At 37.3% G+C, this 25877-nt stretch overlaps 2 protein-coding genes across 13 annotated transcripts; one reads left to right on the top strand and one right to left on the bottom strand.

The window, feature by feature from the left end:
* LOC147476592 (nuclear cap-binding protein subunit 2-like) lies at positions 1–8477 on the top strand. The gene is made up of 8 exons (XM_086582988.1): positions 1–101; positions 1672–1895; positions 2105–2243; positions 2328–2361; positions 3427–3537; positions 7655–7708; positions 7909–8015; positions 8097–8477. The coding sequence occupies exons 1-8, from the start codon at positions 84–86 to the stop codon at positions 8169–8171; spliced, it is 762 nt and encodes a 253-aa protein (XP_086439114.1). The 5' UTR covers positions 1–83; the 3' UTR covers positions 8172–8477.
* A 6505-nt stretch (positions 8478–14982) lies between these two features.
* On the bottom strand, positions 14983–17998 carry LOC147476591 (uncharacterized). Of its 12 annotated transcripts, none has more exons than XR_015208900.1 (4): positions 17353–17910; positions 16973–17077; positions 15898–15965; positions 14983–15780 (listed from the first exon to the last, which is right to left on the bottom strand). XR_015208900.1 is itself a non-coding variant. In XM_086584247.1 (3 exons), exons 1-3 carry the CDS (start codon positions 17355–17357, stop codon positions 15401–15403), a joined length of 453 nt encoding a protein of 150 aa, XP_086440373.1. In that variant the 5' UTR covers positions 17358–17912; the 3' UTR covers positions 14983–15400. The 12 variants fall into 12 exon arrangements, 2 of the variants coding, with proteins under 2 accessions (XP_086440373.1, XP_086440374.1); XR_015208901.1 differs by having other exon boundaries at positions 14983–15762; XR_015208898.1 differs by lacking the exon at positions 14983–15780 and having other exon boundaries at positions 15829–16095; positions 17353–17789; positions 17862–17998.
* Positions 17999–25877: the final 7879 nt, after the last annotated feature.

Below are 25877 nucleotides of genomic sequence, written 5' to 3'. Positions count from 1 at the left end.
TAATCATTTCCGCAAAATCAAAACAAGACAGAAGGGAAAAAGGAGGAAAGGCCTCAAATTTCTGGAATTGAGAAGTAAAAAAAATGGCTTCTCTGTTTAAGGTAATCAAAACACTTTTCCTTCTCACCTTATCAGTTTCTTTACATTTTAATAAGCATGTAGTTAAAAACACCAATGTCATTACCATGTTTCTTTTTACAGCAAGTAATCCTATTTTTCCTTTTTTTTTTTTTTTTTTTGCATATTTTTGTAATTGGTTGAGTTATTTGTGTTTATTTATGCAAAAGAAAGTTTGGGCTGAAGTTACTTTGATTGATTGTTTTGTTTACATTGTAAAGTTTCGATTTTTATTGTTTATGGTTTTGTGAGCTTAAGTGAGCTGAATTAGTATTTGTTTTATAGTTTTAAACAAACCCATGTGTGAAAAAGAGTGAGAACCCAGTTTTTGTAAGTGTAAGTTATTATGGTTGTTATTAGGTATTGCCCCTTTTCTCTTGAATTGGTTTTGTTAGCTACTTGTTTATGTAATAAGTAGAATACTTGGAGTGATTGGTATACTTTGCAAAGTACATTACAATTGGAAAACAGCGTTGATTGTAATAATCTTATACACAATACATGCAGCAAGAAAGTCTTTGATTTTACAGATTTACAGTATATTGTTACCCTTTTGTTAGAACCAGGTATTGGAATGTGAATGTGGGATATTATCGTATAACTTTTATTCTCATCCGAACAAGTGAGAAATCTTCGTCTAATAGAATTCTATTTGGTTTGGTGGTTTTGGTATATAGAGTATACTATATTGGTTTTTACTGGAACATGCAAACCGATCATGTAATAGCTAATGCTTTTTACTTTACCTTGAAAGAGCTATATATATGGACAGAGGATTTCAACACAATGGTGTCCTTTCAACTCCACAAATGATTTTAGTTTGGCTGTTTTCTTCCTTGGAATATACTTTCAAATTTTTCTTAAAGTTGATGCTGTCTTCCAACTGTGTTTTTATTTACTGATGCTCATGTTGTTATGCATACATAACTGGTGAATTAAATCTAGGGGTATTTATTGTGTCTCTAGCTCCAGCATACCCAGTGCCTTTGTGACATCTTTGGTCTGCCTTCAACACGCATGCCCACCCCATGTTTTAAGCATTTGGTCTTGTGTCCTTTGAAAATATTTTCTTTTATAGCATTATTTTTTATCCCTTGAAGTACATTGTGTTTCCATCCAATGGCATTATATGTACAGTGACTGGGAGTTGTTCAGAAGTCAATCTCTTAATCCTTAAGCTTACATTATCGAATGTCTGCTACTGTGTGTGTTCCGTCCCTAAAGCTGAGTGGCAGTGTTTATTCTAGTGTTTGCCCCAGCGAGAGGCCCAATATCGTCCAGTCGAACCAACTAGCCAAGGAAGGTTTTATTGACTTGAATACTTGATAATTGACTGTCAATTAGTAAACCATACACATAGCTGCATATTCTTTTATTTAGCCACATCGTAAGAGGTAATACAACATGGAATCCATGGAGTTATCGATCAGTGTATAGATCTATTGGTGCAAATTAGCTTCTATTCTTATTCTTTTCAAATAGAATCACCTGAATTGTGTAACTAGTTTCTCTTGATTGCTTCCTTTATATGAATTTTGTTTTGACATTTTTCAGGACCCTAATAAGCTTTCTGCTTATCGGGATAGAAGATTTCCTGGATCACAAGAGGATTTTGAAAATGCACTTCAAACCTCAACGACTGTTTATCTTGGAAATATGTCGTTCTACACGACAGAAGAACAGGTTTATGAGCTATTCTCTCGAGCTGGAGAGATAAAGAAAATAATAATGGGTTTGGATAAGAACACCAAAACTCCCTGTGGATTTTGCTTTGTCTTGTAAGAGTTTGATCTTCTATGTGGTCTTATACATTTTTCTTTCTCTGTTTACACTTTACACATGTATGATCTAATCGCTTACTCCATTTTATGAGGAATTTTGCAAATTTTAATGTAAAACCTTGCCAAACTGTTTATTCAAATTAAATTGAGTGACCTGCTGACCCAAATCTTTTTGTTTCAACTTTGATGCGCATTGGCTTTATTAGATACTACTCAAGAGATGATGCTGAAGACTCAGTAAAGTATGTTAGTGGAACAATCCTGGATGATCGTCCCATTCGTGTTGATTTTGATTGGGGTTTCCAAGAAGGAAGGCAATGGGGTCGTGGTCGAAGTGGTGGACAGGTTAGCACTTGTGATTAATTGTCATTTCTATTAAGTTACAAAATAGTTTCACACTCTTAAATAAAATATCTCTTTGTTGCACAGGTGCGTGATGAATATCGCACTGACTACGATCCTGATATCCTTTTTTGAAATTCACATGTTATGTTTACACTTGAGATTATGCTTTGACCGTATGTTGATGAAACAGATTATGTTCTCATTTACAACTAAGTTGGGATTCATTTTACGCGTCTTTAATGTTTATCTTGTATTTTTAAGGTTAAAGAGATTCACAAAGTTCAGAAACCACTGGGATGTACTAAAATTGGAGATATATTGATCTACTCGTGCATGACATAATATCGTATCCAAATGGAGTAGATACTAAATAAATTAAATAAAAAAAGTGTGATGTTACTGAACTAAGGGAAATTTTGCTGCTACTTCAACTAGCATTAGTATGTAAATCTGGTGCTGTTCTATGAAAAAACGTAAGAGTCAAGTTCACCTAGGAATACCCACCCGAAGAATGCGGGTTTAATGGACTCATGGAGTCATGGTACTAGTAATTTATTGTTATGTGCAACTCTTTGTCAACATATTTATTCCTTATCTGGTACTTCGACACACACACACACACAATGCTTATGCTTATACCTGTTCTTTGTTATCGTAGTGGTTATTAATAGCATATAAAATATGTCAGTAGAAGTCGTCGTCAATTTTGAGAAGGTGCGAGTGTATTTTTTTCAGGAGTGTATACATATGATATAAAGGAAAAGAATGAAAGAAAAACAAATATTAGATTCACTGTAATGGCAGTTAAATTAATGGAAACTAAATAGACACTGTAATGACAAAGGAGTGACCTAGAGGGCCAGGGTGAAGTCTGTTGCTTATATGCACCACCTATATAGGTATATACGTACTGATATTGATGAATTGGGATTCCAGTAGCAAGATCCCTATTTTAGTGATTGGGATTTTGATCTTTAAATGTGTGCATTTGGCAGCAAAATCCTCCTTAGTTGTTATTGCTCTCTTTTAGTGGCCCGACTGGCCGATTTGTTATTTCTCATTGGGCTGGTTACCACATTTGTTGTTGAGATGTTCCATATGAAATTATTGATTTTGTTAAATTCTCTTAACTTCTGGGTCTTGTGATAGTCTTTATTTCTCTGATTTCCTTAACGATTCACACGTAGAGGTGGTTACGGAAAGTTGGTACAGAAAGAGCTAGAAGCACAGAGGCAGCTAGTAGATTATGGTACAGGATCGTTGGGCTCTTTCCAGCAATTTATGCCATCTCAATGTAAGTAAAAATGTATTTGCATGTAGTCACAAGGTAAAAAGAAAAATATGAAAAGCATTTCTTTTTGGACCGCTAGTTGAGCTAATGTTCTGCTCCTATTTACTAGTACATGGTAGCTGAAAATTTGTTATTTCTATTATCCCTACTATTTACTTATGTGATTTTTCCTTTGGTGCCCGAAATCCCTAATGATAGTAAGCCTTGACACTGAAAGTTCTGGAGCAGAATATGCTCTGCTGCTTTGTCTAGACATGCTTACATGTATTCTCTTTCTATTTGTTTTGTTTAGACAAGCATGTTTCTCATGAGGCTAGTTAAGTTTTGTGAAGGAGTCTCAATTGACCTCAGAAGTAATATCTGGGCCTCTGGTCCATCTAGGTTTCTGTATTGAGATACATCTTAGCAGTCTGGAGAGTGCAATATGATACCTGTTTGTGAACTTGCTATCCTAAAAGTTTATCCAGTACTTGGAATAATTTGGTTATATATCTATCTAGAGGTCATTTTGGAATCCTGGGATATCGTATTATTGGTGATTTTTGATAAAACAAAATTCATGATCAGGATGCTTTAGATGTTTGCAGTTTTAGATGAAAAAGTCAAAAAGTACAAACATTGATAGTTGGTAAAGTTTATGTGCATAGTTTTTTAGATCTAATTCACTTGCATGCATCCTTCCATTGATAGATTATATGTTGCACAGCATGTTACTTTTTATGAACTACAAACGTTTAAAACATGGTATAGGTGTACACTTGTACTTTTATAGTCTTATACACAAAAAGTGTAGCAACAAACTCTCCCTATGTTGTGTATTTTTCATTAGTGTTTACTTAATGTGTACTGGTGTTTTACTTGCCTCAAGCGCATGTGGATATGGTATTTTTTGTGATTTAGTATTACGAGATGGTTATTTACTAATTACTCATTCTATTGATTTTGACCTCATTAATACTTTATTTAGTTATTTATGTTTCTTACTCAGAGAGACAGAGAGCTAAGGTTAGTGAAAAGAGGAATGCTAGCGATCCCGTCATTGAAGTGATGGGTTCGGAAACATACCACTAGATGACAAAAAAATTGACCTAAAGTTTAGCAGTTTCCACACCGAGACTTCCCTTCAATTTTCTCCATTCTCTCTCTATCTCATAGTTTAAACTTTATACTAGTTTAGAGCTCTTTGTAAACAAACTCTTTTCATATATAAGAATAGTGAGAGGAGGCCGAAACTAACTAAGCCGAACTCTCTTTTCTCTCTCAACTTTTTTCTTCGTTAGCAATAATATAATTTTACTATACTTGTAGATGAAAATGGTGGTCGTGTTTTTTATCTTTCCCCACTTCACTATTTAGAGCTTGAACTAGTTTAATTCACCAAAGTTGGTTGTATGTTTGTGTGTTTTTTATTTCAATAGTGGTCGAGTACGAGAGTCAGATGGTTTGATTTCATGGAGACTTGTTTGTGAATGTTTCAATATTAAATGGATTCCCTTGGCCATTTCCACTTTCCCTGATTTGCTAAATAAATGGGTTATCTTAATCTATTCTATCTCTAGTGAATGCTTAATAATTAAAGTCTTCAAACTACCTTACATCTTCAATTGATTTATCAATCCCCAAACTTGAAATAGGTTGTGAAATTGTGATACTGGTTATAAGATGAACGGTAATTAACAAATTTGTTTTGGGAAGAAGAACTTGTTCAGGCTCTTTCCGACAAGTTACATAGTTGTTAGGGATAGGGGAGGAATGTGCTTTATTTAATTTGGGAAACTGATCTTTCTTTCACAAAAGCTAATACCGGACAAGATTAACCAAGCAAATTTTTTTTGTCTTCTAGTGGGATGTCTCGGACGCCATGACTTGCATGATGGCTCGCTAGCATTCCTCTAGTGAAAATACTTTGTCGACCATCTATGCATAGACTTGCTTAAACATTAGCTGTTCAGATTGTCTCTTTACACATATGGCTGGTAAGGATAGGCATATACTACTAGGTGATAGGGATCTAAACTCCTCTGATGCTTGAGCCTCCAAGTTGGCTTTCTGATGATGCAAGAGATATCATGCATAGAGGTTTGATACTATTGAGTTTTAGTCCTGCAATTTCCAATTTATAACCCTATCTATTGGGCCTTTACAAATTAGAATGCTAGACACCCCCCTCCCCCTGCACACACACACACCCAGCCTCGGCCTTTTATTGATAACCCTGTATCTGGATCTTCTGTCGTTTGATGAGGTAGGCAGTATTGAGGAAACGGCATGAATAGAAGTGGACGTGAAGGACAGATTCCACTTCTTGACTATGATGAAACAGTCAGCTTGGTAGTCCAAACCATATGTCTTGTCTTTGACTCACCTCAACCAATACTTGGATGATTTGCCGACTAGCAATTGTTTGGTTGATATGGACAGAAAGAAATGAGAGAGTATTAACTATTAAGTGACCACATAATAATGACCGTCTAATTAGTGACACCAAGGAGATGCTCTTCTGTTGGTCTAGCCGTCTAGGGGGAATCAGCTGTTTACTGACAGCAGATATATAGATTTTTGGTTGCTAGGCGGGGTATGTGGGGCTATAAAGGTCTCCCGAGTGCTTACTCTGTGTAAACCTTGATGTCTTGTCAGAAGAGAAATTTGGGAGGGAGGGGGTTGGGCTCTCGTAAGTATTGGGTGTGTACTTTGTAGGCCTTCTCAGCATCCTTTCCCTTTATTAATGAAGCTTCACTTTACCGAGCAAAAAAAAAGAAGTTACTCTCATGGGCCTTAACTTTTCATAATCAGTGAATTTTGTTTACCATTTGGTGCAATTGTTTACTGAGATTTAGTTTCAAGCAGTTCAAAGAATTCGATATTTGATGGACACAAATTGCTGCAACTCAAACATCTCCTAGTATTAACCTTGAGGGGTGTTATTTCGTAAAAGACTCGAGTACTGTCTGTCGGACTTAATAGCTAGGTCACGTGAGTTTAACATGTAGGTTGTGGAGTTGTTCTTGACCTTGCGTCGGACTCTCTTGAGATGTATGTACCCACCTAAGCCTATGCGCTTTTCGTGACTTCTTAGCTTGCTTGTGTTGTTTGGAAAAATCCACCACTGAAAAGTGATGGAGAAATTGAATTTGACAAATCCTTGGTTAATTAGACATGTTCTATCAGCATCATATGAAACTTGTAAAGTTTGTATAGATTTTGAATTTTTTTGGTAATCTAGATTTAACTTCAAAGTCAACTTAACTGAGAGCATATTCCCAATTACTTAAATCACACCTTATGCTCGAGCTCTCATGCATCTATAGGATATAGCCTTTGGGACCAAACCTCCCGGATATTTCAAGTTCCTTGCCTTTTCGTGTCGATACATCATTTACTGATGTAAAACAGCACACCCATGCCCTGCCCGAGCCGCTTGACCTGTAACTCGGTATCATATCTCAGAGATCCGCTTTTTGGTGATGCCAGATGCACCTATTTTGGACCTAGAATTTTAAATAGGAATATATGGGATATTGTAGGAGTGGTATAGGTGATGGACCAAGGCAAAGCTGATTGAGATTGTTTATGCATGCCATAAACCGGTAACATCACCTAGAAAAGCATGTACTAGTTGAGAGTTTTAAAAGAAAAAAAGGGAAGATTAAAGATAGAAGTTGAGGTGGCGAGAGATACTGAAGACACGTTAGAATCTTGGCCTAGGAGAGAAATAAATTGGCGATGAAGATCTACTTGTTCAGCCCTATATGTTGGGAGCAAGGAGTTCTTGCGCAAGAGATTTAGATATTTAGTTAGTTTGTACTTCTGTTCCAAATGTTACTTTGTATCTTTAAAAATTAAAGACATTTTTTTAGGCCTAGTAATCTATCGTCCAAATATTTTCTTGGATTGAATTCCCTGCCTTTGGACAACTACTCTCGGCAAAGTAGCGGGCTGAGGCTGTGTTCACCTGTTCGGTCACGGGCTTAGAAACCTTTTTATTTATTTATTTTTATTATTGTCTTTTGTTTTTTGCCATCTGTTTTTATTCCTTAGATTTTGTCAGCTATAGTACATCCGTTTGTAACATTTTCCCTCTCAAGTCTCAGTTAGTCATAACATTCTCCTGTTTCTGCAGATGGTGGGCGAGGTGGAGACCATGGGCATGGGGTTCCTCACAGACAGAATAGAGGTACGTGTTCTTATTTTCTTTCCTGTTGATTTCGGACTTTAAATGCACAAAGGTACTTTATATTTCTCTCATAACATTAATGGACTCGCAGAACTTTGATATTTTTAAAAATAACCTTCTCAGTTGAAGTATGTATGGTATTCATGATTCAAAGTTAATAACTATTGAAAAAATAATAATAATAAAATTAAAAATTACAGATTATCATCGCAAGCGTCAAAGAGACGATGATCGCCGTGCACCTCAGAAGTCCAGAAGATTCCCTGAGAATGAAATTCGGCGAGCCTCAGATCATGATTCTAGACCGGTAATCATTGACAATCCTGTGTTTATTTACCAAGCAACTTAAAGAATCCCCTTCTGACAACCATTTATATGTTCATTGCAGGAAAAGAATCCACGTTTTCGGGAGAGTGGTGATTCTGACGAGGAAGATGATGATGATCGAAAGCGACGGTCTTAACCAATTCCAGCATGATTTGACAGTGAATGTTGACATTTGCATTTGCGCACAATGTCATCGTAGACAATGAATGTAACAGTGATTCATTACTGAATGTAACATGATGTTAAATGTTACAAGTTTTTGATACTAGAATTAACTGCCATCGAGCTAGCATTTTCATGCAGATTGTTCTTATTAGGTCGTGCAAAGCAACGGATGAAGCAGGACATCCTGTAAGAACAGTGAACTGACAGATGATTTGTCATGTATGGAGCTGAACTAAATGAATGCACTATATGTGAATATTAAAATTGAAATTTTGTACCTTCTGCTATTAGCCTATGGTGCTTGTGTTTTCGTTTCCGTTTCCGTTACTATTTGAAGCAACTAAATTAAGTTTTCTACGGAGTGAGGTGAGAGGTAGAAAATTTTCAGGTTACAAGAGGATATCAGGTAGGTTTTCACCTTATATATGTTTTGGAAATCAACTTTGTCAGACTCAGAGTTCATAAAAGCATGAATCTACTTGCTCTAGTGGCTCATACCCAGTTCCCACCGGTGCTCATCCAGTCTTTTCTCCTTTTGAATTTCTTGAGAATTCAATTTTATACTAATGTCATAATGTGGTACTTCCAGTTCATATCGAAGTAGAATTCTGGTCTCTAAGTAGGGCTCCTACTGTTTTAGCTACACGATCAGCTGTTGATACCGCAAGTCATGTGCTTACTGATCACACATTGCGAATATGGATATAACTTATATTAAGTATCGTACTTGGGATGACAAAAGCCAGGACCTGAGAATATGATATCTAATTACCATTTCCAAATCAGAATACTTAATATGTAGTTGAATTTGGTTACTAAAGAGAAGTGAGGAAAATGAACGAAGTTGAATGGACAAAATCACGCAGAACTCCGTTTGCTATATTCACCCCTGCAGCACGTTTATTTCCTTGGAATTATGTTTTGTTAAAAATCAGACTACGGTCAATTAATCAATTATATGTGAGTTTAGGTTTTGTAAATGTGGAAGCTTGGGAGTTATTCGGCGAACTAACCGGCCTAGATCTTAGAGTTCAAGCATGAAGTTAAAAAACAATTCTTCATTGTTTGATGGCAAGCTATTTCGCGGATGGAAATGGGTGGCCTCGGAAATAAGAACTACAAAATAATGAGTGGTTTTTTTGCTCCCAGCAATATTTCCTCCAAGGGCTCCAACCACAATCAAGAAGCAACACTGAAATACATCTATGATGGGTTATTTGGTTATGAGATATTGCAAAAAAGGCAGATCTTATTTGCTCAATGCGATTCATATTTTATTGGGCAAGGAAATGGCTCTTGGTGTTGTTGGGATCTTCACGATGCCATAAAAGATGTAGTTTTAGGACGTTTCATGTTGAATTCACACATGTATTTTGAGAATGTAATAGGGTTGTTGATTATTTGGCAGCTCTAGAATCTTATAATGGCTGTAACTACTTTGTACCTCTCCTTCAAGCTAGACTTCAAGCCATTGTGGGTGAGGACAAAGCAGGTCATATGTATTTTAGATTTTAAACTAATGAATAGGGGTTTGTAACCTTAAGTTTTAGGGTGATCTTGGACACACCCATAAAAACACTCCTGTACTCCAACTTTAAAATAATCCAAAATCTGTGCACTCTAGAATCTCTATTAAAATAAATAAATAAAATGATTTCAGATATATTTAGCTTCCTAAATTACCCTTCTCTCTAATAATCTCTTATTTTATCTAACTAATAAACATGCAAACACCCACTTTTGATTTGAATCAACCATACCAAAGTAATGATGATGAATACCAACCGAATGAGGATGAAGAAAAAAATTCAAAATCAAATTTTGATGAATGGGAGAACTCATAAGACTATTATACTTTGGATTACTACAGTAAACATGTACAAACACCAAACAAAAATGTGAGTTTGTTTGCAATATTAAGCAAAGTGTTATTTCTTTTGGGTGTATACTGAGTATAAGAAACCTAAACTATATATATATTTTTTATAAAATTTTATTTTGAACATCGTCATCCTATTAGTAGTGCATCTCCAAATGCATTGTCTTTGTTTTAACTGAATTATGAGTCAGAAAATGAAGAGCAAGAAAGGCCGACAGAAAACTCTAATTTTGTTTGTCCGAATAACTGACGCATTTACAACTGCAACAGTAAGAACTTGAAGACATTTTTATAAATTTAGTATATCGTTTTGCTGAATAGTGATGTAATACAATCTATAACAAAATGATTGCAGGTATTTGAAAACCGAAAAGACCTTGTTGATTGGTGTAGAGAGGTAGGGAGAGAAATTGGTTTCGTGGTTATCATTATATTGCAAAGTCGGATAGCGGTGAAAGTGGCCGAAGACCTAGGGTGTTTTTAACTTGTGAGAGAGGTGGTGCTTTTAGACCTCAAAAACCAAAGAAAATAGATCGATACAAGCTATCCATACATGAAACTCCTTCGACAGACGGGAACGAAAAAGTGCAAGTGTCCATTTTAGTTGAAGAGTTATCAACGTAATCAAGGAGGATGGGAAGTGGTAATAGTTTGCGAAACTCATAATCACTGTCTTACTGAAAATCTTACAGGCCATTCTTTTGTGGGAAGGCTAACACGAGATGAAGAAATTATTGTGATCGAGATGTTTGAGGCTGGAGTTAAACCAAGAGAAATTTTGAATGCTTTGAAAAGGAAAGACCTACAGAATTTGTCAACCCTAAGTACCATATACAATTTTCGAGCGAAACATCGCCTTACAAAATTGCAAGGGAGATCACAGATGCAACAATTGTTGAAGATGTTGGACGATCACGATTACTATGAGTCTCATAGAGAGAACTTGATTACAGGAGAATGCAATGATTTTTTTTTTTTTGGCTTATTCAAGATCAATTAAGTTGGTCAAGTGTTTTCCGGAAGTGTTGATTATTGATTGTACCTACAAGACTAATCTTCACAATCTGCCATTGCAAGAAATTGTTGGGTTTACGTCTATGATGAAGACGTTTGCTATAGCTTTTGCATATTTAGATTCAGAGAAGGAAGATAACTTTGTTTGGGCTTTGGAAATGTTATACAGTGTTTTGGAAGGCAAGACATCTAGTATGAAAGTCATTATGACTGAGAGAGACTTAGCATTGATGAATGCTATGGAGCGTGTATTTTCCATGGCTAAACACCTCCTTTGTCGTTGACACATTCAGACCAATGTGATTACTAATTGTAAAAAATCTTTGAAGAAAATAATGAATTTCAAAAGTTCTACGAAATGGTTTATGATTTATTCAGTTCACCTATTGAAGATGTCTATAATGAAAATTTGGTTGTGTTTTGAAAGAAATATGCACATATGACACGTGTGGTACAATACGTCAAAGAGTTGTTGAACAAGTACAAGGAACAGTTTGTGACGGCTTGTGTTGATTTAGTGATGCACTTCGGCACTCACACCAGCAATAGAGAAAAATCCCAACATTCATCTTTGAAGATAAATTTGAGGAGTTCGCGCGGCAATTTGTACCAAAATTGGGATGTGATTGATAACCTCCTTGAAAATTAGCTCAATGGTATACAACCTTCATTTAATATTAGTCGCAATATTATGTGTCATTATTGTCAAGACAAGGCATACAGTGAGATTAGAGGATTTATCTCTAGGGAGCAATTGATATGTTGTCGAAAGAACTTGTACGTTCAAACAAAGTGGGCATTTATGAAAAAGAATGTGAGTGTGTTTTGAGGCGTACTTGTGGTCTTCCATGTGCTCATGAGTTGGTACATATGGTAAAACCTGGTGATGGTTACATACCCTTGAGGTCCATAGATCGTCGTTGGCGGCAACTTGATTTTGAGCCAATGGAACTTCCAAGAGGATCGCTAGACATTCCACCTGAGGTGGAAGAAATTAAGAAGAAGTTCAACTGCTTACCAGAACACCAAAAACTAATGTTGATGAAGAAATGTTTAGAGCTTGCTGATCCAAAGACTACACACATGCAAGAGCCTCAAGAAAAACTCAATGTCAAAGGTAGACCATCAGTTTCAAAGAAACATGTGAAAGTATCAACTCAAGATCAGAATGATACAAGAAGAGAACCATCTATTTTTTAGTATGCACATACGCAAGAGGAGAAAAAAGCAAGTGAACAAGTTTCGAAGAAAAGGTAGGCCTCGTAAGAATCAAGGGGAGAATAAAGCAATTGAAGAAATACCTAAAAAGAGAGGTAGACCACGTAAGAAACCAACTCAAACATCTTTGCTAGCTAGAAGATTTGAATCCATTGCTTAGCAACTTTATTGTTTCATGTGAGGATGTCCTTGGGGATGGACATTATGGATATAGGTCCATAGCAAGATTATTGAACTATGGTGACGAGACTGGATGGTTTACTGTGAGGAAGAGGTTGTTGGTCGAGTTGATGGAATATGCAGAAGAGTACATTGAATGGACTGGATTCACCATTTTCGAACACTTAATTGCTTAACATGGATTGGTTAACTGCTTGGTCGATGATATGATGATGAACCCGACTGAGTGGTTTGAACTTCCTAACATGGATTGGTTAACTGCTTGTGCTTATAATTGTGTGTTTGTCACCCTAGCGCCAAAGCAAGCATTAACTTACCTTCCTTTGAGAACTCCACTAGACTTGGAGCATACTCTCATTATCTCAGTTGCTCATATAAATAACGACATTATGTGCCGCTTAGACTTAGTGATAATGCTCCCTTACCACCAGTTATATCAGGTTACCATAGTCTAGCCTACCCGGGCATCGCTGACTTGTGGATAGCAAAGGTTCAAGAAAAACTTGCCGACTGGGATATGAAGGTAAATCTAAAAAATAAAAAAAATAAAAAAATTATATGCTGACTTGGGTGGAAGCATTTTTGGTTTTTGATTTGAGTTTATTAAATTATGTCTATTGTAATGCCCAAGCTTGCTGAATTAATTTTAGTAAGATGCTGGGCAGGTTGTACAGGAACAAACTAAAAAGTAACACACAAGCACAACACAGAGGACTTCAAAAAAGAGAAACAAAAACAAGAAAAGGTTTGTCATATGTATACTTGTTAGGATTGCATATTAAACTGTTTTTAGGTAAGTAGATTATTTGTTGGTACGGTAATGGGCAGTGGGTATAGATCGATGGGTTATTGAGTGTTAGTCAATAACAGTTTGTTTTGAATGATTAGAATAACTTCTATGTATAAATGTGGGTTTCGATTCTAATTCTTAACGCATTGATTCAACCCCCTTACTGCCTTATGTACTAGATTGATACTTTTGAGATATATTTCCTCTATGTATAGGTGTTTCAGTTCTAAATGGCAATCCTAGCAGCTTATTTTATGTAGTTTAGTTTGAGAGTTTGGTAGTAATAGTGCATTTCTCAGTTTTTTTTTTTTTTTTTTTTTTTTTTTTTTAATAATGATAACGAGTTTTACAAATAATTAGGACAAGCGTGCAACAAGTTGCGCTGCAAGTCATTTCTGAATGGCAAATCCTATTCTCCTAAAAACAAACTCGTTAGAACCAACTGTCATTACGTTGCAGTCCATAACTTTCTGCAATTTCTTAAGGAGCTCTCAGCATCATTGTGCCAAGAAACCAAAAGTGTCAAAACTGAAAGGAATGAAACAATGCTAGTTAGCTCTACAAGCCTCCTCGTGTTTCTCAATTTTCCCTATCGCTGCTCTATTAGCTGCTTCTCCCACCTCAAAGACTCCATTCCCAAGCCCTACCAATGGAGAGGCTCCAGTTACATCAACACACACATGCCTCCCCTCAGACCAACTATAGATCAATATATCCGTAGGCCGAAGTGTCGATCTCCCCTCATTCAGATCAGTGAGAAAATTCACAGGAGCCTCCTTCTTCACCTGTACCCCAGCCCTCCAAAATGCATCACATAAAATATCTCTGACATGATCATGTCGATATTTGAAACCTGGGAAATATCTACAATGTGCTGCATGGTCCCCAAAAGCATCTAGTCTGCTCTTTTTGCAAACAGAGCATAGACCACCATCAGAGTACAAAGGAATCATGAGACGGTACCGGAGAATAGAATAATACTCTATCGGCGACATACGCTGTCCAAGTCCCTCCACTAGAATAGCAAGTAGGAATTCCTTTGCAGATTCTGACTGTAAGCATCTAATGACTGCTTTCTGACGAGCAGATAGAGTATCTTTTTTTTTTTTTTTTTTTTTCCGGTTGGCTTGGTCTTATTTCACCTTTGCGTAACTTTTTAACTTGTCTCATACTCATTTCTTTTTTGAAGAACAAGGTGATACAAATATTGCAACGACCAAAAAGAAACTTAGAGTGTACCAAGTCTTCTACAATGAATGAGAAAGAATGACTTGATCTCCCAGACATGGGTTCCTTAGTCACAAGTGCTTTTAATTATGTTTTTGTCACTATAGCGCCGCCGCAATTAGATGTCACGTACTTTCCATTGAGGACATGTCCAGAAGAAATGTTCCAGATAATCGCCATTTGCCACATAAACAAATGACATTTTGTGCAAGAGGATATTGCTCCTCTACCTCCGGTTTGGCGAGATTGGCAGTCTATTAGATGGCTAGAAGAAGCAGTGTGGGAAACTATTCTAAAAGAAAATTGGACAGGTGGGCTAGATCAGTTCTAATCAATATACAGAATCTACAATATGTTTATCCATATTAGTTTTAGTTGTTGGATAGAAAAATAAAATAGTTACCATTATTGACGCTAACATATTTTTTAACTATCTTTTCAACTACTAATTGTTTTCTGTGAATGAACCATCAGTTTATCAAGAATTACTCTATGCTTATTTCATTATAGGATAAGTGCTTTTGTCAGATTGAATAGTACATTACATAGGAAATAACAAGAAGGATAATCTCTGAGATCCAAAATTGCCTTTGTTTGTGGATACTCGATGGCATATATACTGAACTATGGTGCTTTATATGCTCAAACTCCTTTTCAACTTTTCTACTTGCTACGGGTGCTAACTTCTCTTTGTTAAGAAAAAATTCCTTTAACTCTTTTCGCAACCAGCTCCATGACACTAGTCGCATGCTTCTTGTTTATGTCTTTAACTTCAACTTGCTTAAAAGCTTTGTTGAAACCCCTCATATTCTAACATGTTATGGAGATGGAGGTGAGTACGGATAAAGAGACCAGATTTAGGCCCTTTTGCATTCCTTGAAATTGTTTCACTTTATCCATCTTTTCTTGGTGGCATGCCGTCATTGGTTTCTTCCATAATCCCTTCAGACTCATCTACTCTTGAATAAATGTTTACATCTGTTATCTCCATGTTGCATCTCTCTGCAGCTACATTAGTTTGCTCTTGTGACTTGGTTTCCTCTGCAGTACTACCGCTTCTAGTACTCTTGATGTATCTGTTCCTATCTTCTTTTTCTGCATGTGGCGCATTTTCTTCACTTATGTTTCTATTTTTACAGCTGTGTTTTCTATTAAGACAATTGCCCAACCCCCTCACAACCCTTGGTCCATCTGTGTTTAGATTGTACTTTCCATTTCTGCCTTCTACCATATGCATAGCGTTTGTTTCTAAACCTGCATTTGTTAAGCCACCTTCATATGGTGGGACAACATCATGAACTGACATGAGAGAACAAATAGTCGACAAAAAGAGAAGTGGATAACATCTCAAAAGATAAAAGACACTTTTCTTGTATCATGATATTAGACCTGGATAGATTCGAACCATCAACCTCTCAACTAGTGAGCGCTTTTTCCATTTTGAGCTTATGGATCCACTGATAGCAAACACAGGGAAACAAACATTTATTTTGATGAAGTAAATAAAAACCATCCAAAGTCGTTTACATTGTTTACATCACAACTACAAAAACATCTTAGCATATCTCCTACTAAAGCTTGCCTGGCCTGAAACATTAACAAAATTTCCAATAAGTCAAGTCGAAAAAGAATTTGCAATTATCTCAGTTGATTTTCTCTTCTCTTCTGCATTTGTGGTTCAAACACATTTTGATGCATATCTAAGATAGACACAACAAAATCAAAATATGAGAAGGCCAGGCCTGTCATTTCCATCTTACACCAATGCCCATTTGGGGACTGAAAGTACATCTCGATCTTGCTTAATCATCAGTGAAACAATTATGTACAAGAGAAAAAATTAAGGAAAAAAAGTTACATAATATACCAAAACTGTAGGTCTGTGGCAGTTGTCAAGGAAGAGGAAATTACTAACAATAACAGAACAGTAAACTAACAGAAATCCTCATGCAAATCTTACAAAGGCATGAGCCACAAACACCTATATAAATTATACATTGTTCAATTTTATACGGTAAACATTGTGAAGCTTCAATGTTCCCAAGAGACTATTCTTGTATTAGCACTAACAATTTGATTAAAACTATTGGTAGAAAGTCTAATGTTTCTCCATGCTTGACCCTATGGTTCGTGAGCTTTAAAATAATTAACATAGGGTTCAAAAACAACAAATAAGCTTCCACTCAGTCCACAAATCAACATGGCATATCTAATAAACTTAGATTCAAACAACCTAGCAATGAAGCTCTGCTATGGACGGAGGTACAAGGTTCAGCTTCATGACAGAGATAGACGAATCGTATAACGAGAAGCATTCCACGCTCTTTCAATAGATATGGGCGTCTTAGACACCTTTTTGTACATTGACAATGTAATACGTCATTCAACTCTGCAATGTGTTTCTATGCCAATCCTAGTGGAGGCGTAAATGTTCCTATCCATACCAATCTTAAAACCAACTTACTGAAACCTATTTCCAGAAAATGTAGCATCCCTCGATTCACCAAAGAGTAAGCTTTAAAAAAAATCTGGACAGAGTTCTAAAGCTAGAACCAACTTGACAAGGCAGCTGAAATCCAAGTTTAAAGAGTAAGGGCACAATATACACATTACTGGCTAATGAAAACTTTGCAAGAATTGTTAAATCTTCTTTATCAATAAACATTGCCCATATCTCAAATCAACCCAACATAACTTAGTAGAATTTCTTCATACCCTTTACTCTAATCATGAAAATTGGATTCACAATGCCCACAAATCCACCAAAACAATGCTCAAAACAACAAAATTATCAAACATAATACAAAAAATAGGTATAAAAGAAACTGGAAAGAAAAGTCTCACCCCATTCAACTTAAGTTTTTGTTCTTCTGAAATTTCAGATTCGCGGCTTGTATTAAATGAAGGCTTTGAAAGTGTCGATGTTTGTTTTTTGTTTTTTTTTTTGTCGTTGATAAAAGACAAAAAGAGTTCTTTCATCTTAGAAATAACTACCTCATCTGATGGCTGGGAAATTTCATAAAGACATCTGGAATTCGGGAGTACTATGTAAGGAAAAGAAACCGAAGCTATGCATATGGCAGAAGGCAGAAATGGGACTGCAAAATCTAAACACAGACGACCAAGGACTGTTAGGGGTTTGGGAAGCTGGCTTTCGAATGGATGAAGAAGTAATAGCGGCAAGGCACGGGCAGACCAGCAAGGATTTCGCTTTTTTGTAGCAAAACTAATTGGGGAAGAATTGCAACTGCCTCGAGGTATATCGAAAATGCCCAAAAGATCTGGAAAAAACAAGCAAGTTATATCAAAACACCACGTAATGGCATTCTGGGAAAAATTAGGAAGATGTTTACCTAGCAATTAGAAAGGAATAATGTATATGACTTGAAACAACAAATAGATCATCCACGAGTTCTTTTATAGTACAGCTCATAGTACAAAATATCAGTATATGAGTATTTATCGATATTCAATTTCTGGATATGTATCGTAGATATATCCTAGGAATATTTGACATTGTTTCACATGCAAATATTGTATATATATCCAAAATATCGACAAATATCATAGATATTGTAGATATTTCTTGATATATCATGATATATTATTTATATTTATTTGAAATATAATGGTAAATATTAAATAAAATTATTATATACACAAAATATTGCCAAATATCGTAAAATATCTCCAAATATCATAAATATATTTGAAATATCACCGATATTTGCAGTCGTATATATCTCTGAACATATCGTGATATTTATATATCTTTTTCTGAAATCTGGATAGATATCTCCAAATATTGCGATATATCGAGATATTTTGTACTATGGTCTAGCTTCAGAGGAACTCCGGGTTTACAAAGAAGAAGAATGCAAAATTGCGAAAAGAAACTTTGGCTCAAAACAGACGGTACCAAAAAGAGGTGTCGTTATTTATTTTTATTTTTTTTGCCAGTAGGAATCACCTGGAAATAGGGGCAAATGGAGATATTATTGGATTGAGGTGGTTATTAGGGTATGACAAAAACTTAAGTTAGTTATGGGGTACGGGAGTGTTTTTATGGGTATGTTCAAAATCTCCCAAGTTTTATTCAAAAAAAAAAAAAAAAACTCATGTCTATAATATTTTGGAATCCAACTACCAATAACTGCCTTTTTCTTAGACTTATCAATTTGTCCTCATCAAATTTAAAGAGAAAATCTCAAATATTTGTTGAAAAAAACAGGAAATGATTTTTCAAATGTCAAAAAATTTGAAAGACCGTGTGGACAAAAAATTTCAAATATCATTATTATTTAAAGAATTTACAAAAAATTTGAAATTATTATTATTAATCGATGTCAAAAAAATTCAAAGACAAGAAATAAAGGTTTCCAAATAGATGAATACTCGGCTGATTTTTACGTTATGCTTCGTTAATGGTATTAAGAATGTTATCATCTTTCTCTCTTATGCTTGTGTTTAATCCCCGCTGTTCTTGAAGTGCTAACATGTGCGCCTTGAAGTTTGATGTTATAGTTGAAGAATATGATTTCTTGTAACATGCGCATGGTATTGTATATGCAGGCGAAGACTATCAACTGTTATGGTGAGGAAAAAATATGCAGAGCAATTGAAAGCAGCTGTGACCTACATTGAGCAGGGACACATTAGGGTGGGTACAAACACAGTTACTGATTTGCATATCTAGTGACAAGAAACTTGGAAGGCTTCATTACTTGGGTAGATTCATCCCAGATAAATAAGACGGTTCAGGGATACCATGAGAAGCAGGCTGATTATGATGCAATGAACTGATCATGGCTTACGAGATCCTCCTGTTACTCTTTAATTTAAGTTGTATTTTTCACTCACTTGAATCCTACGAAGAAATGTGTTTTTTAGGATGAGTACCATTGCTTTTGTAACAATTTTTCTTGAGATTTTCATTAATTTTCTGTGGACTTGGCCTTTTCTAAGGTGCAACTTGAGTATCAGCACATTAAACACAGTCGAGTAGTTGACAGACTTTTACTATCCTGTCTTTCTTTCACATGGACTTAACAACAACTGGTTGTATGCCCATCAAATGAGATGTTTAAACGGGTGGATCATTGGTGAGATTTGGAAGGATGGGGAAAGCCAAACAAATGAGCTTACAATGAGCCAAACAAATGAGCCAAGCAAAACGTTGTAGGAGTCAGAGAAGCACTACTCCACAATCGAGAAAACGATGCTAGCCTTGTTGTACTTTGCCCTCAAATTTCATCCATACTTCCAAGCTCACGCAATTAAAGTTTTCACTGAGGTACCCATCAAACAAGTGCTCAACTCTAGCAATAAAACGGTTCGCACAGCCAAATGGGCTGAGGAACTCGGTGAACATCACATCGAGTTTGTTTCCATAACGTTTAGGAAAGGCCAGGTCGTAGCTGACTTTCTAGTCGATTTATTTGCCGAAGATGTCAAATGGGAACCCAAGCCAGCTACCACCCTCCATCAACCTACCACGTCAGACACCTGGAAATTATACGTCGATGGGGCTTGCAAAACAATGGCAGCGGACTGGGGGCTGTGTTAACCTCACCCAAAGGAGCCCAGTTACAAAAATCCATCAAAATCGACTTCGCAACGTCCAACAACAAAATGGAATACGAAGCATTGATCACAGGGCTCAGTTTGGCAAAACAGTTACAAGTACGCAAGCTCAAAGCTCACAATAACTCTCAGTTGATCGTCAAACAAGTGGCCAAGTATGTCACAAATGGTGCAAAACTATCCAAATACCTTCATGTCGTAGACGATCTAGTGAGAACGTTCGACACATTCTCATTGGAACATATCCCAAGGAAGACAACAGACATGCGGACAGTTTGGCTTTCTTGGCCTCCAAAACTGAAGATTCATGCCCCAAAACAATCTACATCGATGTAATAGAGCAGCCCGCCTACCAACATGAGAGCATTAATAACCTCTCAGATATCCAACCAACATCAGAAGAAGAGATTGCACAATCATGAATAGGCCCATTCCTTAAATTCATTCTACATGGCGACATCCCAACAGACACAAAAGCAGCTCGTGTTGTACAATTTCGAGCTCGCAGATATACAATCATCAATGGAAGATTATTCCGAAAATCAGCTGGAGGTCCCCAGTTAAGGTGCATCACTCCACGAGAAGGCCTACTAATCTTCGATGAAATTCACAAAGGAGAATGTGGAAACCATGCTCGTGCCAAATCGCTGGCCCACAAAGCAATCTCCCAAGGCTACTACTGGCCAGGAATGCACATTGAAGCAAATAAATACGTTCTCAAGTGCGTTCAATGCCAAAAGTTTGGCCACAACCACCTCCGTCCAGCGCGAGAGCTGACCAATATCGCCAACCCATGGCCTTTCCACATGTGGGGCTTGGACATCATAGGGACATTCATCCCACAAAGAAGGACAGGACTGAAATACGTCCTAGCTGCAACAGATTACTTTACAAAGTGGGTCGAGGCAATCCCATTAGTGCAAGTCAAAGAAATCAACGTCACCAACTTTATTTGGACCAACATCATCACAAGGTTTGGACTGCCTCACACCCTAGTCATGGACAACGGATCATAGTTTGTAGGCAAGCAAACTAAAGCGTTCTTACAAAAGTGGCACATCAACCAGACATTTTCTATACCTAGATACGCACAAAGCAATGGACAAGCAGAAGCCACAAACAAAACAATCAAAGAAAATCTGCAAAAGAAGATAGAAAGCAATAAAATATAGTGGCCAAATCAACTAGAAAATATTTTATGGGCATACAGAACAACTGCCCGAGTCAGCACTAGAGAATCTCCTTTTACACTTTGCTTTGGAACTGAAGTAGTCATACCATCAGAACTAACAATCACCACCACATGGTCTGATATCGTCGAATCAGGAATGAATGATGACATCTTGTCCAAAGAAATCAACCTCTTGGAAGAAAGAAGAGAAAACGCTGCAATCTCCCTAGCTCGTTATCATCAAACCATTCAACAATTTTACAATAAGAAGGTCGTACCAAGAGCGTTCCAAGCAGGTGACTTAGTCCTAAAAAAGGCACTGGAACCAACCAAGCTAGATCCAACTTGGGAAGGACTATACATAATCCATAAAATCGTAGGGAATGGGGCTTACTGGATCAAAACTCAGCTCGGTGACGTGCTCCCTCGTCCATGGAACACAACTTTACTTAAACAATTTTATCAATAATTCTTGTAAATAATGTTTCAAGAAATATGAATAAAATTAGCTCGTTTCTTCAATATCTTCTTCGATCTCCAGGAATTACCAAGCAACTACACTTGTTATACGACCTGATCAAACATTGATCAGATAAAGCCAATCAAAAGGACCCCCAAAAGGTCCACAAATCATCTTAAGGCCTACCAAAGGGTTAAGTGATTCAACTGTAACTACCACTCAAAGGCTAGTTATCAGTCAAATCCAATCAAAAGGACCCCCAAAAGGTCCACAAATCATCTTAAGGCCTACGAAAAGGTTAAAAGATTCAACTGTAATTACCACTCAAAGGTTAATTATGAGTTAAATCCAATCTAAGGTTCCCCCAAAAGGAACCACTCAATCAACTTACACACCTACGGGCACGAAGTAATCTAAGCGTCAGCTAGGCACATCTATCAAGTCATAACTACTTAGGCATCAACTAGGCGCATCTATCAAATCATGGACAGATACTTACAACCTGCAAGCTACAGGCGATCTACCACTATACGATATGCCACTATGCACCATAAGCAGGCTGTAAAATAAAGCAGGTTGTCGAATAATGAACAAGAAACCATGAAGACAATCAAGCACATATCCAATTCGCAACTCTCTCAATTCTAAAGTAAGTAAGTACGTAGTTATCGTACTTAAATAATACAAAAATCAGTTAGACACTAGAGGCCCCCAGGTAATCCTGGGTAAACAACCTCAATGCCTCCATCAATCATCAGTTTAGCCAGTATAAGTTTTAGGAAAAAAACATAAATCATCAGTTTACATGAGATATATTCTCCACATTCAGAGGGTCAATGTCCCGACCTTCTTCCACAACTTTATCAGTAGATGGTTCAGCAGCCATACTAGTTACAACAAAAGAGACATCACCAGGTCGTTCCATTGCCTTACCAGTACGCAAGTCAGTTGACGTTTCAAATCGTTTACTCGCATCTACAGCAGTGCCTCCCACAGACATGCCGCAGGACCGCTTTCAACCGACCACTTCAGGGCCTTGTACTTCTGTTCCAGCTCATTGTAATCTTCCACCAGAACGTACATTTCACCACCCTCGATCTGGTCAACCAGCTCGTTGTACAAATTTTCAGCCCTTTCCGCAATAGCTTGAGATCGCTTATACTCAGCAATCCAGTGCGCTACCTCAACCCGAGTAGAATCAAGAGATGGTTGCAACAAAGCCAGTTTACCGGACAAATTAGCGACCTGAGCCTTCAAGCCAATAACCTCAGCTCGTTCCACTTCTTGGATAGCCACCATTCGATCATACAACTCTTTAACACTCTCCAGCTCTTTCTTGTACATATCAGAAATTACAGCCATTGCCCTCAACTTTTTATACCCAGCCAAGATCTACAAAGCCAACAGAGGAAGTTAGAGTTCAATAGCTTACATCACAAAACAAAACTTAGATCGGAGCAATACTTACAAAACAGAAGGACCGATCCATGTCCTTCAAGTTATCCTCCACACCTTTCCCCTCGTCAAGCTCCTTTCGATCTCCATCCAGCAAAATACTTTCAAGCAAACCATTGGCAATCAAATGTGACTTAAAACTACAGTCACTATTTTTCACCAAATGGGACTTACCACTTACAGGATCAGTATAAGTAACTGTCCTATCCAGCAAGTCCGAGTTACCTTTATCCTTCCCTTCATACAAACTCCCACCTACTTTACATTTCTGCTCGACATCACTAGCCTTTCTCTTACCCTTAGCGCCCCTCCCAATAACCTCCACTTCCAGATCCTTCAAATCCATTCTTTTTAGAGGAGCCCGACCAGAGGAAGAGCGTCCACCCCTAGTAACAGGTCGTTCTTCACTTCCAGACTCAAGTCACATCCTCTTGGCCACCTCCGGCTCGCCACTTTCAGTTCTCCTCTTCAACACAGGTCTCTGAACTAAAGGAGCAACCTCACCACCCACTCCAGTACTTCCACCACCGCGTCCACCTCTCTCTCTACCAATTTCACCTCCCTCCGTAGGCCGTCTAACCACAGGACGACTACCAGAACCTCCTCCAACATTTCTAGATGACCTAGAAACAGACCCCCTCCTTTGCTCCTCTCTCTTCATCTCAGTATCCAAAACTTCAAGAATCAACTTTTGGGTCCTCTTTTTCAGCTCAACCTTCTTCAGATTGATCTTCTCACCTCCATACTTCTTGAAATAATACGCAACCTCTTCCAAAACAGATTGCTTCTCCTCCCAACTCAACCTAGTAAACTTTTCTATAGCCCCGGTGCTTGTACGCCCACAAATAACAACCTCTGCAAGACAAAAGAAAATCATCAGAACGTTGTCATATCAACTTACCTACATACAATACGACCTATAAGCATAACGACCTACCATCCATTCTTATAGTTCGATTCTCCAAAACCCATCTAGAAGCACAATAATTCCCAACGACCAATAAAGGCCTACGCCCCCAATCTTCTTTACATACACCCACAATAATAGAAGATTTACCTTTCATCATCTGGAAATTAAAGTTCAAAGCAGCCGACCTCTTCACCGAAAAATGTTCAAGCACATCTGACAGACATATGTTATAACCTCTATCATTCAACAAATCCCAACACATGTAATACCCTCCAACTATTTCTCACGAACTGACAAGGAGCCTTCCTACAGAAGTTCAGAACGTCCAAAGTAAGACGGGAGAATGGTAACCTCAATCCAACCTTCATTTGACCATAAGTAACCACAACACCGCCATCTGGAGGAACGTAGTCTACACCAAATACATTCCTCTCCCCTCTTAGGTCATATATCATCAGGTCGGACGTCTCCAAACCAAACTCTCCCCTCATATCAATAAAATCCTCAACCGACCCAGCAACCGCATCACCAGTCATCTCCTCCACAGACGAAGATGAGGAGGCCCCCTCTTCACTACAAACCCTAATGCCACCACTTTCACCACTCACTTCCCTTTCCCTCAATTCACTCAACCTCACCTCACCACTCATACTATTAGAAGTGATCGACATATCAAAGTTTCACAAAGGAAATCAAATCTTAAACCAAACAAGAAAACACACCTGGTAGCAAAAAGTTTCAATTTTTTTTCCTTTCTTTCTCTTTTCTCATTTTCTCAGATAAGCTTATGACGCTTGACCTGTAATTGAGATCGTTATTAAGATGTAAAACCTAAAATAAAACAAACGATTGATTTCCCCATAAAAAGCAATTATAACTTATACCAACCTCGCCCACAAAAACGCTGTAACTTGGGGCCCATGGGTTAAATCCAAGCCTTTTTCCCGCACAATTTCCAAACCGGTCATTTTTCGAAAAAACCACCAACTGCTGGCCACGTGTCACCCAATCTTTTACTTTATTTCCAACTTTATTTTTTACCCTTCCCTATAAAAATAAATATAAAAATAAAGGGAGCTGTGTTAGTACCCTCTGTTCTCAAACCTATCACTACAGCACACGTGTCCATAAATCAAGTCGTATCTTCACAGCTCATATATCACCAGGTCGTAGTTACAACCCAAAACCAGGACGTCCAAATATCAGATACATGCACATATGGAAACAAAGGATTTGCAACGGTCTTGAAGATCAGTCAAAGCACCACATAAGGAGACATTTACTTTGTAACGGTGGAAGTAATGGCGAATCATCAAGAGAGAGCAAAATATGGATATACACTTGCCAACGATCTGAAGAAAATAAGGAAAGTCAGCTCAACACCTATAAATAGAGAGAAATGAACTACGTAAGACCTGATTCAGGTTGAGCTAGGCAACCTGATACATAGGCAACTCTTCTCCAAAAGAAGAGCACAACCATTCATTTCCATCTAATCTCAATCTCAGTTTGTAGGTAAAGATCTATACCTAAACAAGTGGCGATTGGACAAAATGCCTCCTTTCACGTAGACCTTTCCCTCAAGATAAGGCCCACCCCAACCAATAATATCCCATTCCTATCCCATACCGGCCTCCTTCACTAACCATATTAAACTACCCCCACTTCCTCACTACCATTATCTCAAAACACCAACGTCATAAATAAAGGTTGTAACTTAAATATAATAACACACAAACCAATGGATCATGAAATTATTGTTAAAACCATACCTAGTAAATTCGTGGACG

This window comes from Coptis chinensis, chromosome 9 (genome assembly GCF_015680905.1).
Source record: "Coptis chinensis isolate HL-2020 chromosome 9, ASM1568090v1, whole genome shotgun sequence".
NCBI lineage: Eukaryota > Viridiplantae > Streptophyta > Magnoliopsida > Ranunculales > Ranunculaceae > Coptis > Coptis chinensis.
Note: the sequence above shows the minus strand (reverse complement) of the source record. Positions and strands in the feature narration are given on the sequence as shown.